Genomic DNA, 15,002 nt, shown 5'->3' with positions numbered 1-15,002 from the left:
TGTATATATTAGGTTATGTTTTAACCTTTATCCATCCTGTGTACTTGAATTGAGCTGTATAGCTATAAAGCTCTGCCCTATGGCATACTGGATTAAAGTGTATACTAGATTAAGTGAGATGAAATGTTAAATTTTATATTGCTGGTAAAAACTGAGTTGTTGCATAGTTGAAGTAATTTAAATATTTTAATTGTGAAATAGTTTTAATTATATATAGTTAGTGAAACATTTTTCAATGTTTATTAATCTTTGTTAAACACCTTTGCTGAACTGTCAACACATTGTTACAACACTAATTTTATGTTTTAAAACAAATTATAAGCAAACTGTTTGTGCTTCTTGAAAATTATTGATTCAATTAATTTTTTGGCATATAGAACCTTATAATTCCAAGCAAAAAGTGTTTTTTTAGAATTAGAAGGTTCTATCTGCATTTGACCCGTTCCAAAAATCCCCATTTACAAATTTGAGAGGATTTTGATATTGTACATATAGAATACATTTAGGGTCCCTGTCATTTTCATGTTTCAAAGAAACTTGTTCCCATATAGTTTTTGCTATATGGAATGCAAAAAACTTTGAAGCTTAGAACCTTATAATTCCAAGGGGGCGATATGTCTAACACATATATAATGGAATATACACTATTGTTTAAAAATACATACTGTATATTTAGCAAGAATACATTAAATTGATGAAAAGTCAGATTTATAATGTTATAAAAAATTGTAGGACTGCCCTCGACTTTTCTAGTTGACCAGTAGTCGTTCATTTAAGCGATTAGTTGACTAACATATAAATCATATTAATGAGCCTTTAATCACCTATATAAAATTCGGTTCATTTTTGTGACACGCTCAAGTTCACTTGAGACTAAGATGGCAGAAAGCGCATCCTGTTTGTTTTCATTATTTTACAAAAGCGCAATGTTTTGTTGTTATTGTGAGTTTACAGAAATAAAAACAAACCATTTACAGTTTCGATGTTGTATTATTCTTATCTGTATGACCAAAAATGTTGGAGTAGCATGTTATGCAGTAAGCACGCTCTCTACACAAACACTTGGATATGCGGCAAATAATAGCGCACATTTATGTAGGTTAACATTAGAGCGAGCTGACTTGTTTTAAGTGATAAGCCATATTTAAGGTTGATGAATGATAGGCAAATGTTTGGATTTCCTGCCGTTAACGATCTGTCTGTCACAGACTGCGTGATTTCGCCACTGCCTTTGGAGTTTTTTTTTCTTCAACTAACCAACTAATACCAATTTTGGTCGACTAAGCCTCTTCTCGTCGTCTAACGGTTAGTCGACTATTAGGGGGCAGCCCTAAAAAAATTTAATTAAAGCTATTCTTTTGAACTTTCTATTCATCGAAGAATGGTTGAGAAGCAGCTTTTGTAATCTTTCATCACTAGTTTAACTTATACCAAAACAACTTTCCTTTTCTGATGACATCACCATGCCCTCTTAATTACATGTTACCTGTCATATAGGGACCATTTTGTTATAGTCCAGTCAAATCCTAGCATTTTTTTTTCACTGAATATCTGGTTTCACATTTAGAAAGCATTAAATTACAGAAGTAAAATGGGTTGTGAACACCATTTCATACATTTAAGAACCTTCTGCTGTCTTTTTCTCTCTCTTCCTCCAGCCTATTTAGTATTCACTCTTTCTCATTAGCACATTTCCTGTTTTTGTGACATTTTAATCAGCAATAAAAGTCTCTATTGACTTAAAGAAGATTAACTGCTCTGCTGAAGTGTCAAAGGCTTCAAACTGTCAAACTTCCTACATGGTTTTGGGGAACAGACAGATGAGATTCTCAGACCCTCTCAGACGCTCTTAGAATTTTCTTTGCTGATGTTTCAATGCCTGTTATTTTCATCAAGAGTCCATTTAGAGTTGTAGAGTAATTCTATAACTCTGTTTTGTTAGGTTGGAAACTTGTAATCAGTTACATTGTGTTCTTGATAATCTCATCCTTGGTCTGCTGGATGAAACCCATTAGTGGTGCTTTTGTTAAACTCTCATTCCAGTGTGGTATGGGAAGGATCAATGTTATACATGTTCTCTTGGTTTAAACAAGTTCAAGTTTAAGAGAACTACTCTGCATGCCTCATTTTCAACTCATGTGTTTCCACACTTTTATATTGTTCAGATCATTACATTCTAACTGTTTTAGCAAATATTGTGGGATGGGATTTTTCAGATGATTTTTAGATTACATTAGTGCTAATGTACACTAAATATGTCTCCACAGTTACTGGGCCACTAACAGAATCACAGATAGCATATGTAACAAGAGAAACCCTTCAGGTAAGCCATTTTACCGGACTCTGTTTTGACAACCAAAGCAATCTGCTGTGACCATAAAAGCTACTTTTGAATTTTTAATGGTAGACATGTTGACTGATATTTCTTACTCCTTGTTCTGTCTCTAAAATGCAGTTTGTAAATGTGTTTTTGAGATGATTATAGATTAAAATGAGTTTTAATGCTTTCAGGGTTTATATTACCTACACAACAAAGGAAAGATGCATCGAGACATAAAGGTACTGTGATTTATTTCTGATTGATCTGAGCTTTTGTGTGTCTAAATGAAAGGCTCTTTTCAGTGGCAAGGAATTGATTGATTTAGTTGTACTCAAATGCCAAGAAAAAGTTAAGTGACAGCACATAAAAACCAGGTAGAGTTTTTAACAAAAATGTATGTTTTACCTTAAAAATTAAACACATCAGCTTTAATGACTTCCATTAACAATTTATCGTTATTTCTAGGAAATTATTCCTTTAACAATTCTGCCATTATTTTGCAATTATGTATGATGCTGCTAGTGGTGGAGAAATTACACACTTCACCATTAGTTGCTTCAAGGATTGTATTTCATAGTTTTAATACAGCATACACATATTTAAAACAATACCTCCTTCTAAATAAGGAATATTTTGCAATAAATTTGAAATATGCTACTGTTCAAAAGTTTGGGGTCGGTATAAAGTTTTAATGTCTTTGAAAGAAGTCTCTTATGCTCACCAAGGCTGCATTTTAACTGTAATATTATTAAATATTATTAAGATTTTAATACATTTTAAAGCGTAATGTATTCCTGTAATGTCAAAGCTGAATTTTCAGCAGCCATTACTCCAGTCTTCATTCTAACATGCTGATTTTTGTGATTTCTTATTATTATCAATGTTGAAAACAGTTGTACTACTTACATTTTTTTTAGAAACTGTGGTTTTTCAGGATTCTTTGATGAATAGAAAGTTTAAAGAAGCAGCATTTCTTTTAAATAAAAATCTTTTGTAACATTATAAATGTCTTTATTCTCACTTTTGATCAAGTTAATACATCCTTTGCTGAATAAAAGTATTAATTAATAAAAAATACTGACCCAGAACTTTTAAACGGTTGTGTATGTTGGCTGTTCAAATCAACAAATTATTACTATTGCACCATAAGCTGGCAGTGAACAAAACTAAGTGCTCATTACCTCTAAAATTTGTGCATTTCATTGGTTTACCATGGCTGTTTACAAAAATGCCCTTAAAGTAAAGCCCTTAGTGATGGTGATTTGGTGAAGCCAGATGTGCAATCACTGGTAAAGCAAGAGAAAATGTGTCACCTGGCCAGAGGGAGTATAATTAGTATGATTCAGATGGTGCTTTCACGTCTCTGATCATAGATGAAAGCAGGTGTTGAAAGAGCGATTTTATTGAAAAAAAGATGAGATTCTGAAGTCTGCCAGATTCATTTTTCATTTCATCTCACAAATCTGCCAGTAGAACATTCAATAATGTCTTATAATAGCAGATGTGTAATGCTCTTATATTTCAGTGTCGTTTCATTAAGTGTTTTTCCATTTGAAATAGGGTGCCAATATTTTATTGACGGACAATGGTTATGTCAAGCTAGGTAAGAAAACAACATGATCTTTCCACTGTAAATGAAGTTATTTACCATGTTACCAGCTCAAATCATTAAAAAAGTGTAAATAGCTCAGTGTTGAGCATCAGCATCGCCTCATGTTGTCACGTTTGATCTGCTGTGGCATTACACAGCTCTCAAATTTCATAATTCATAAGACAGAATTAGACACATGGTAGTGTGAGCTGCACACAACTCACATGAGAGTTGTTTGTGGGATTGTAGTAAAGAGGATCTTTTGTTTGTTTTTCTCTGCAGCTGATTTTGGCGTATCTGCACAGATCACAGCCACACTAGCTAAAAGAAAATCCTTCATTGGGACTCCTTATTGGTATTCGAGTTTTTTTTCTAGCTTTGTTGTGCCACACACACACACATCTTACAATCATACATGTTTGCAATAAATTATATATATACAGTACTACCTGAAATGATTTTTAAAAATCAGAGTTGAGTTTTAAAAAAAAAACATTAAACTTTTATAATTCACTAGTTTTCTACAAGGCCACAGACTTTTCCACAGCTTATGTAACCATCAAGTGTTCATGAATATACTGTGAATGATGATGTGGTCTGTAACCCATGCTAACAGGATGGCCCCAGAAGTGGCCGCCGTGGAGAGGAAAGGAGGCTACAATCATCTGTGTGACATCTGGGCTGTGGGCATCACCGCTATTGAACTAGCCGAACTGCAACCTCCCATGTTTGACCTTCATCCAATGAGGTGAGGGATTAAACAGCACTATGGATCTGTTCCAATTCAGAAAGTACTGAATTTTTAGCTGTACCCTTAAAAAAAATACTGTGGCAATGTATACCACAATACTGAAAGATTGCCATACTATTTTACAGATTCACAGTTCTGGTTCAGATAAAGATTCCACTTAAAGGCGTTTTTCAATGTTAAAAGACTTTCTCTTATTTTCACTTTTTCAGTTAGCTCAAGCAATGACATGAGACTGTCTGTTTGTTCAACCAGTAAAAAGAGTGTTTGGGAAACCAGTTTGAAAACAGTCATTTTCAACAGATGTTCAGTAACTTCAATAACTAAAATATCATGAAAAGCATTCTCTTATTCATAAAAAATTGACAAAATGGACATAGAATAAGAACTTCTCTATTTTCGACTCTAGCTACAATACTTTAACCAAATAAATAAATAAATAAATAAATAAATAAATAATCATAATAATACCATGTCCAGAAAACATGTTAATACTCTTTGATACTTCTTTGTTAGTGTAAATAGTTGTTCTATTATATTTTGAGCATCTTTTGTAATTGTCGAATTCTCACACTCATTGTTTTGATGAGTTGAGATTCTTTAATTTACCCATATTTTCTTTCTAAGCCGTGCCATTTTTCTGCATTTTTCCCTCCAGAGCTCTGTTTTTGATGACAAAAAGCAACTTTCAACCCCCCAAATTAAAAGACAAAGTTAAATGGTAAGTGGTAATTACATTTTCAGGCAATTATGCTACATGGATGTGTAAAACACTTAATACCAAGAGGGATTTCAGTGAGTTTCAGTCTGTGTTTTATATGCCCTATTCTTTAATATCATTAATCACCTGTGAAATTTGGGCCAAGCACTCTCATTTGCCCTAAACAGTTAGTTTTATGAATTTTTATAAGGTTGGACTTGACATTCTCTTATCTTGGCTAATTATGAATCTGGTCAGGTCGTCTGCCGAATAGTTCTCCATTACCTTGCAGCTCTGTTAAATCAAATTAGCTTAATTGCATTTCGAGCTAACAAACTGCTTGGCCTCACGGTCGAAATGCTTGTTACGTGTAAGATTTATGGAGACTCTTCTTTATGTTCTGGAGGACCAATAATTTCCACAGTTTTGTGAAATTGGCGTTGACGAAAAACCCAAAGAAACGGCCACCAGCTGACAAGTTATTGCAGGTATGAGGGACTTTTATGTATTTTGTATTCCTCAGTTTCATAATGTTTGCGTTATTTGAATATATTTGAATATTATTTTAATTTTGAATTGCTTTTGTTAAATGTACTTTATAATTAATTATATTTTAAAATCGTATAATATAAATTTATTTAATTATAATTATTTATCCAATTAATAACATTTTGATCAATTATTTAATTTATCATTTTATTTTTGATATAATAATTTTATATACATTTTTTGTTGCAATTCTTTTGAATTACATTAATTAACTTAATTGTATAAATAATATTTTATACATTTTATAATTTTATTTTTAAATTATATAACTTTGAAGACTCTTTACTGACAAAAGACGAGTGACATATATCTCTAAAGAACATCTAACATTGCCATTTCAATCATCTCTTCCCAGCATCCCTTTGTGTCCCAACCGTTGAGTCGTATTTTGGCGATTGAGCTGCTGGATAAAGCGAACAACCCCGACCACTCGTCCTTCACAGACCTGGATGATGACGACCCCGAGCCAGAGGTACAGTATATCTCTCCCTATGTGAATCTCAGTGTTATCACAACTATCACTTCAAGAATGAAGGCCCCATCGGGACTATTATTCACAACCAGAGCCCAGAAAATGCCAGCTGATCGAACTGACTACGTTAGCCTCTCAATCCCAAGAGCGGGGATGTCATTTTGATGAGCGCTTTGAGCTAATATCTTTGATACGTCAACTGTTTTATTGCGGTGATATTTTTCATTGGCTTACTTTCTTTATTATTAGCCTGTAATGGTTGTTTTAATGGCAGTCATTCGTTTCGATTGTCTCTAAAGTAAGGTTTATATGCTGGCGTCTCTTCCAGTTGTGCTATAGGGCTACTTCTGCTGATAAAGATTTGTGAAATAATTTGGCCTCTTCTACAGTCCCCCAGCGAAAATGAAGACTTTTTTAAGGACATAGTTTTCCTTCATTTCATCTCTCCCTGTTCTACCCATTTCCCCAAGCGTCCATTCATGCTCACTTCCTCTCTTATTCATTTTTTTCCCCTCTCCTGCTCTTGAAGTTTAAATACAGAGGGTTGTTTTTACCAGTCTCTCCTCTCTCCCGGCGAGTCCTTCGCTTTGCAGCTCGCAGAAAGGTATCAGGGGTGTGTGTGTGTGTGTGTGTGTGTGTGTGAGAACATCTGGAGATGTTTTGAAGTGTTAATTTAGTGTTGATGACTATAATGACTTTATGCGTGTTGTTAATTTATTTTTTCTCATAAGAGACTAATTTATCATTTTTGTTTTCATCAAAAGTGTTTTTAACCTAGGCAAACATTTGTGCATGATGTGTGTTTTCTTGTTTGCTGTGTGTGTGTATAAGTGCGTGAGTTACACAGGTATGCCCAAGGATGTTTTAGGAGGTTTTGCGCTTTTGTCGGAATTTTGAACGGAGTGTTGATCCCTCAAGGGGTCGATTTCGGAAACGGAAGCTCAGTTCAAAAGCTGGATTTGGATTTTTGTCTGGCCTCTTTGTGCTGAGGTTTGCTTTAAGGGTTTAACAGAACATCAACATCAAAGAGCTTTTAGAGAAATTTCTTGCGTCATGGAATGCAAATAATGTTCAATATTGGGGTGAATCTCGTGAAAAATGTCAAGAGCATGTCAAGGTCATATTTAACTCCTAAATATAAAAAAAATTATAAATTAAACATTTTATAACAATTATTTTTATTTTAGGACCATTAAGATAATCATTTTATTATTATTATTATTATTATTATTATTATTATTTTATTTTTGAGTTTGGTTGTAGTTCTCATTATTTTCATTGACTCTTATTTTGTAAAATATTAATGAGAATCATGTCTGGACACAGTCATTTAAAAAAAAAAAAATCTAAATATTTTAAAATCAGCTAAAGTTAAAGACAATACATATTATTATAATTTTTTATTTTATTTTTTGTTAATTTAGATTTTTAAATTAAAAAAAAAAAAAAACAATTCTAATGAAACCTTTCAGCATGTCAAGGTCATACTTAACCCCTAAATATAAAGAAAATAATAAAATTAAGTTTATTTTTAGCACTATTTTTAGGACCACTTTTGAGTTTGTTTATAATTCTCATTATTTTCATAGATGATTCTCATTTTGTAATATATTAATGAGAATCATGTCCAGGCACAATATTTAAAAAAAATAAAATAAAATCACGAATTTAAAATCTTAAAGACAAAACAAATAAATAAATACTTATTAATAATACCTATAAATCACATAAATAGTAATCTTTATATAATCATGTTTTATTTTAATTTTCATTTATTTTGCATGGTAATTTTTTAATTCTTAAATGTATTTTTTTATTTTGGAGTGAAATATGAGCTAGACATGTTCTTTTTTTTTTTTTACTTTTACCCATTGGTTAAATTTTATCTCAATAAAATTAACAGTCTGGATTTATTTGCAATGTATATACTGTATAGATTTTTGGAAAGCATAGATAATATCTTTCTTAGTCACTGTACCATGTGGCTCAAGTGCTAAGAGGTGTGATAGAATATTCACAGGCGTCCGCTGAGGGAAGGGCGCAGTGTTTGGCACGATGTCTATTTCTATTTCAGAGCCCTGCTGTGTCCTTGTTGTCTGAAGGTCGTGCGTCTGTTCCTCTGTCTTATCTCTCCTCATCACATCTACTTCAGCCCTGCTGGTGTGAAACTGAAGTGAAGGATGTCCTTCAGTGACCATTTAGTTTCCTGGACCCGTTTAGGATGTCTGCGTGTTTTTATGTGTGGTGCTTATGCATGTGTTTCCACATCGACATGCATGTGTGCATCTTTGTGCTGCTGATGGAAGGTGTTCTCTGATTCATGAATGACAGCAAACTTTTCTGGATAGTCATCAGGGACTCGGACGCCCAGTAGGCCGTAATGATTTTCTCTTGGGCTGCATTGAGACAGGACAGCAGCGTCAGACAGATAGGGATTCAGAGGGTCAGCATCATGACCCCTACTGTTATCAGAAAGTGATGCCTGGCATGTATTTTTAGCCTGTGGAGTTTGCCCTCCACTGAGTCTCTGGCGATGGCACTAAGAGATATCTGAAGTGAAAGCATTTAAGCCGCTCTTGTCTTAAATGTATTGATGTGTGCAGATTTTGCTTACTGGGTGTTTTTATCTTAACTGGGCTTCTGATCTGCTAAGAATGGTGCACTAATATGCAAGCTATCGATTGAGAGCAGCTACAATCTCGACTTTTTTGGTTTGATGTTGTTTATGTATAAAAGCCATGTCAAATCAGATTGCTTTAATAGTGATCGACCGATATGGGTTTTTCAATGGACGATGCTGATTAAATGATGGCAGGATAATGCTGATATATACATAATGGAATGAAATGATGGCAATTGAGGCGTACCAAAAATTGCTGAAATTAAAACACAGTTTTATATAATACATTTTGCAAAATATTCAACCAAAATTCACAAACTCATGGGTAAACTGAGTGAAAATCATCAAGAAATGTCTGGGTTATTTTTTAATTTTTTAATTTTTATGTTTATATATTTTTATATTCATATTTTTTGATCAAGTTTTGCATTGTCACATTTGGTCATTTTCATGACAGCTACACACTTTTTATAATTGTCTATTTTTAAAAAATCATTGGTAATAAAAAATGTGGTCATTGTTACACATGTTACATGTAGTTACCGTTGTAATAACTATAAATTATGCATAATTACATGCAATAAACCTTAAACTAAACCCTCAAACCCTCACCATGATTATTGTTTACTCTTGTAAAATAATGGAAATAAATGTCGGTCCTTTAAATAAACGAGGCTTAGTATAATAATCAATATTTAATTTAATTTAATGAACATTTCATTTCATTTCATTTCATTTCATTTCATTTTATTTTATTCCTGAAAAATGACCCAAACATTTCTTGATATGAGATTCACCCTGTGTTGGACTTTTTAGCCACATAAACATTCAAATGACCTCAAAACCATAAAACACTTTGATTTGTCATTAGTACTCTAAATGACCTTTAGAGATAAATTCTTCTTTTTAGAATGTGCTGGTGTGTATTTATTTGTTCTTGTGTATGTGTTTGTGTGTTTCTTTTTCACCCTAGCCTCCAGTGTCTGTTCCACATCGGATTCGCTCAACAAGCCGTACCAGTCGGGAAGGGAAGACTCTGTCAGAGATTAACTGTGAGTGTTTGTTGGATTTCTCCCCTGGGCAGACCTGACAGGTGCTCCTGCTCTCCTGAGCGTGGCGGAGTGAATTTCTCAGCCTCAGTTCTCTGTCTGCGGGAGTATACCAGAAATTCTCTCTCATGATCTGTCTGTCAGTATCTGCTGGGAGATTTCTTTGGATTCTGTGACATACCTACCAGACATCTATACTGACTTGTGTGGTTTTGAGTGTTCATATCAACATGATATGATTATTTATGTTCAGACTTCAATTAGTTATATCAGTGAACTGACAGATTGTCAGTATTTACTCACCCTCGTGTCATTCCAAACTCATATGCTGATACTAGATATTTCTGTACAGTACAGAAAAAGTAGGACTGTTGCTTTAATAATGTTTTTGTTTTCTTACAGTCGGTCAGGTGGAGTTTGACCCTCCTATAACAACAGAGACGAAACCGCATCATGAACCGGTGAGTACCACATCATGAACTGCTTTGGGTTCGCTTTGGGATTTCCTTTGATGGCAAACAGTTCAACCAATCAGAACACACTTTTCATTTCTTAGTTACATCGTACTAGCTCTGTTCCAATACCTAATGAGCTGCCTACTGCTTACATAGGCAGCATTCTTGTAAGTAATCTCATTAATTAGAAAGTTCTACATAGGCAGCAACACAAACAGCTCAACTCTCAATTGATTTCAATAGAGTTTGTCATTAGCATGTTGCTAAGCTAACGCCGTGATGCTCTGTTAAGCTAAAAAATATGCACATATTAAATAATGTGATGGTCCTTTAGTCTGTTATTAATTTATAATGATTACTAAAATATGTTATTGGGGGAAAAGGCAAAAAAAAATTTGTATTGCCTTTTTCCCTATCATATATTTTCATAATCATCATACATTAGGTATTATTCAAAAGAGTGAACACTCAAAATTCATCCTGTGAAAACTATTTTGAAATTGGACATTGTGTTACAATGGAAACACTACTTTAAAACCTTTTGGAGTGCTCAATTTTTGTGGTATCAACTTCAAATTTGGGATTCTGGGATTGGCTTCTCAATGAAGAATATATGCGATGCCGGTGGAAGCGTGCCCATGATCCCTCCATAGGAAGCTAACTAGGTTTTGAAACAGAGCAACTGTGAAACCATCCAGTCACGTAAAGCTTAATTTGAAATCACACTGCCTGTATAGCTGTTCACAAAGCTCATAACCAAGTATAGCGAACACTTCCAAATGATTTTTCCTATAAACTGACACTTCCTATTATGTAATATTTTTCTCACATACACCTCAATCCCAGCTCGTCTACTGACAGTGGCTTGTTTTCTCTCACACCATGTTTGACTGTTGTGCATTTGAGACGTCTGTCTCGCACTCTCACCACCACGATAATTGAAAGGTTAGATGCAGCTTTCCGTGGCATCTAATCAATAAGACTTCCTTTAAGCGCTGCAGAAAAATGCAGCGTTGACTCATCTTTGTCTCATTTGAGCACTCAGTGTTTCTCATGTATAACTGGATTTGTCATCCTTTCATAAACCAGATCATTTTTAACAGCAGGACATCAAATTAATGTTGATTCCCATTGTAGCTTCATGCTTATGATGTCATCTTCTGAATAAAACCTCACATCTGAAGAACCTCACTTCCCCCCACGCTTTGATTTTCTTTTTATTTCCTTTCCTTTCTGAAGAAGCAGTACATAAATGCTGCAACTGGCGGGTTGTTAAGGCTTTTAAAATGTAAAACATTTTCGATACCATTTCTATAATGTCACTATATATATATATATATATATATATATATATATATATATATAGTATATATGTATATACAGTATATATATATCTGTCTATCTGTGATGCAAAGCTGAAGAGCAAACATTACTTCAGTCTTCAGTGTCACATGATTCTTCAGAAAATATTATAATATTGCTGATTTGGTGATGGTATTATCAGTTGTCCTGCTTAATATTTTTATGGAAATCGTGTTGATTTGTGGATTCTCAAAAGAACAGCATTTATTTGAAAGAGAAATCTTTTGTAACAATGAACAGTAGAAGTCTTTACTGTCACTTTTGATCAACTTAAAGGGTTAGTTTGCCCAAAAATGTAAATTCTGTCATCAATTACTTACCCTCATGTCGTTCCACACCCGTAAGACCTTCGTTCATCTTCGGAACACAAATTAAGATATTTTTGATGAAATCTGAGAGGTATATGACTCGTCCATAGACAGCAATATAATCAGCACTTTCAAGGTCCAGAAAAGTACCAAAGACATTGTTAAAACCGTAGACATGACTGCAGTGTTTCAACCTTAATTTTATGAAGCGACGAGAATACTTTTTGTGTGTAAAAACAAAACAAAAATAACGACTATTCAACAATGTTTTTGCTTTGACACAATCTGCATTGTAAAAAGCGCTATATAAATAAAGGTGACTTTACTTGACAATATCTTCTCTTCTGTGTCATTTTCCTACGCTGTTTACATCCAGCGCCTCCAGGTTCTACGTCAGAACGCTGACTCATTATTGGCCGGCTCCTGCGTCAGCATCACACTCATTCTTCGTGCTGCTCACATGAACAGCTTTGGCCAATACTGAGCCGGCATTCGGACATAAACACGGAAGCCTTCACTGTGCTTACTGCGGCAACTACGTAAGAATAATGACAGGGAAGAGAAGATATTGTTGAATAAAGTCATTATTTTTGTTTTGTTTTTGCGCATAAAAGTAATTGAAAATAAGATTGAACCACTGTGTTCACGTCGACTGTTTTAACGATTTCTTCAGTACCTTTCTGGACCTTATATTGCTGTCTATGGACAGATTTCATCAAAAATATCTTAATTTGTGTTCTGAAAATGAACGAAGGTCTTACGGGTTTGGAACGACATGAAGGTGAGTAATAAATGACAGAATTTTCATTTTTGGGTGATCTAACCCTAATGCATCATTACAACATAATACCATAACACCATATTTCAGCAGTTATTGACTGTCCATTTCATCCACAGACCTGTTTATAAGTCTATTGAATCTGGTGGACATGGTTTTTGCAAGCACATCTTCACCCAGTAACCACCCCAACCTCCCATAACCCATCAGTTATTGTTTCTGTAAAACCACATGGGCGTCACGTGTGTGATTAACTGAAGTTTCTTGGTCCTTCTACTAAACAGCCCGACATTGACGATTTTTTGGACTGTGCCGAAGAAATATACTACACTGCAAGATCTAATCTGGTATTTTTTGTATTTTACTCTGTTATCTTTGTCTTCGCGTCCCCTATCTTTTTTTTATTGTCTTTTTCGTAGCATCTTGTCCGCTTCGCAGCGCTTGTGTAGTGTACTCATCCTCCCATATGTGACTTTCATATCTTTTGTTCATTTCATCACCAATCACTCTGCTGCCTTATCGTATTTAGATCATGGCAGTCTGTGTCTTTTCAGCTTGCCTGTATATAATTGCCTCTGTCTGTCATGCCATCCATTTTATTTAGGTATTTCAGCCTCTAGCTTCATTTAAAGACACATCCCTCAAAGTCGATACATTGCTGCACTTTTCAGTAATCAAAAGCACTTTGAAATTGCAAAGCAAAGCATTTTATGTAGTCAAAGCCTCTGAGGGGCTTTATTTTTAGGGCTTGTCACAATCAGACACATCTTGAAAGCGAGCAAGAGTGAAGGAGAAGGAATGGAGAGAGGGTTAGACAGATGGAATGGATGTTGAGTGGGGTGGAGAAGGCGAACAAATGGGGGAAAAAACAAGAAAAGAGAGAGAGGGAAAATAAAGAGTCTGAAGTGCCTGTGTGTGTCCCATAGGGACGGTTAAACCAAAGTGCTCTGCAGGTCTGTGAGTGAGGGGGGAAAACATTGCCTCAGCAAGCAATGCTTTGCGCAACAAACCCAGCTCACATGGTCTGTTTGGGTATCAGCTAATTCTGCAGCAGGGACACAACCTCACTGCTCGCTTTCAACACCAATTTATTGTCAACACCTACTATGCTGAACAATATTTGCGTACTGAATTCCAATTGGCCCTCTGTTTTATCACTGTTTGCATACTGAATTCATCTTTGTATGCATCCATTTAGCTTCCTTTTGACTCACTCATAAAGACTTTGCTGTCATCTCATGCCGTATTAATGTAACTTTCACTGAAGTTGAAATCACCAACGGACTCTTTCTCAATACTGTACATGTTATTTATATAAAATATTATTTGAGCAATAATATTTAAATTAACAATAGCCATTATAAGAAGGAAAATAGGAAATAAACACAAGCAGTTCATTCAGACATACAAAAGCAGCGCTCTAGTTAGTACAGGATTTAATTTCAATGGAAATGTAAAGTTATGAAATTTAATATATCCCTTAAGCCAAATCTATTAGATCTGGAACAAGTAATAGATTAAAAAGACCAAAGATTACCTGTTTGATATACCCAAAACGAATTATACCTCATGATTAAACACTATCTACATAAGAGCCAGCGGCAAATTCCCAAAGGACTGGCCGAGATGAAGCTGTTTTCTGCGGGTACATGAGCGCTGAACGGTCGCTGACGGCCTGGATCTCACATCTCCAAAAACAAATTTTCAAATAGGAGCTAAAATAAATCGCATATCTGAGGTCCAAACAACTATATTCTCACCTAAAAAAAACTCTTAAAACTACATTCCGTTACAAAATAACAGTAGTATCTATAAAAATATGGTGGGTTTGCTCGTCCGCCATTACACTTGCTGTGAGAATGCTGACATCGGAGTGATTCAAATGGTGAAACGGTTCCCGTGGCGATACTGGTAGAATATCGCATGGCTGGAAAGACCTCTCAGCCAATCAGATTCGAGAACCAGAACGAACTGTTGTATAAATAGATATAATACATTCTTATTTATGTATATTATTTATATATAAAAGAATTTGTATAAATGCCAAATC

At 34.5% G+C, this 15,002-nt stretch overlaps 1 protein-coding gene across 5 annotated transcripts in view; it reads left to right on the top strand.

Annotated features, from left to right (window-relative positions):
• The window catches only part of map4k3a (mitogen-activated protein kinase kinase kinase kinase 3a), a 73,697-nt gene that overhangs the window by 38,898 nt on the left and 19,797 nt on the right, over nucleotides 1–15,002 (top strand). For 3 of the 5 annotated variants that reach the window (XM_051911973.1, XM_051911976.1, XM_051911972.1), the window contains exons 5-15: nucleotides 2,268–2,323; nucleotides 2,512–2,559; nucleotides 3,881–3,923; nucleotides 4,194–4,266; nucleotides 4,528–4,659; nucleotides 5,318–5,380; nucleotides 5,766–5,847; nucleotides 6,264–6,380; nucleotides 9,974–10,052; nucleotides 10,452–10,510; nucleotides 13,237–13,299. In XM_051911973.1, coding sequence (XP_051767933.1) covers nucleotides 2,268–2,323; nucleotides 2,512–2,559; nucleotides 3,881–3,923; nucleotides 4,194–4,266; nucleotides 4,528–4,659; nucleotides 5,318–5,380; nucleotides 5,766–5,847; nucleotides 6,264–6,380; nucleotides 9,974–10,052; nucleotides 10,452–10,510; nucleotides 13,237–13,299 — 815 coding nt within the window. The remainder of the gene's footprint in view (nucleotides 1–2,267; nucleotides 2,324–2,511; nucleotides 2,560–3,880; nucleotides 3,924–4,193; nucleotides 4,267–4,527; nucleotides 4,660–5,317; nucleotides 5,381–5,765; nucleotides 5,848–6,263; nucleotides 6,381–9,973; nucleotides 10,053–10,451; nucleotides 10,511–13,236; nucleotides 13,300–15,002) is intronic. The other 2 variants (XM_051911977.1, XM_051911975.1) reach the window with 1 other exon arrangement.

This window comes from Ctenopharyngodon idella, chromosome 11 (assembly GCF_019924925.1).
Source record: "Ctenopharyngodon idella isolate HZGC_01 chromosome 11, HZGC01, whole genome shotgun sequence".
Classification (NCBI taxonomy): Eukaryota; Metazoa; Chordata; class Actinopteri; order Cypriniformes; family Xenocyprididae; genus Ctenopharyngodon; species Ctenopharyngodon idella.
Note: the sequence above shows the minus strand (reverse complement) of the source record. Positions and strands in the feature narration are given on the sequence as shown.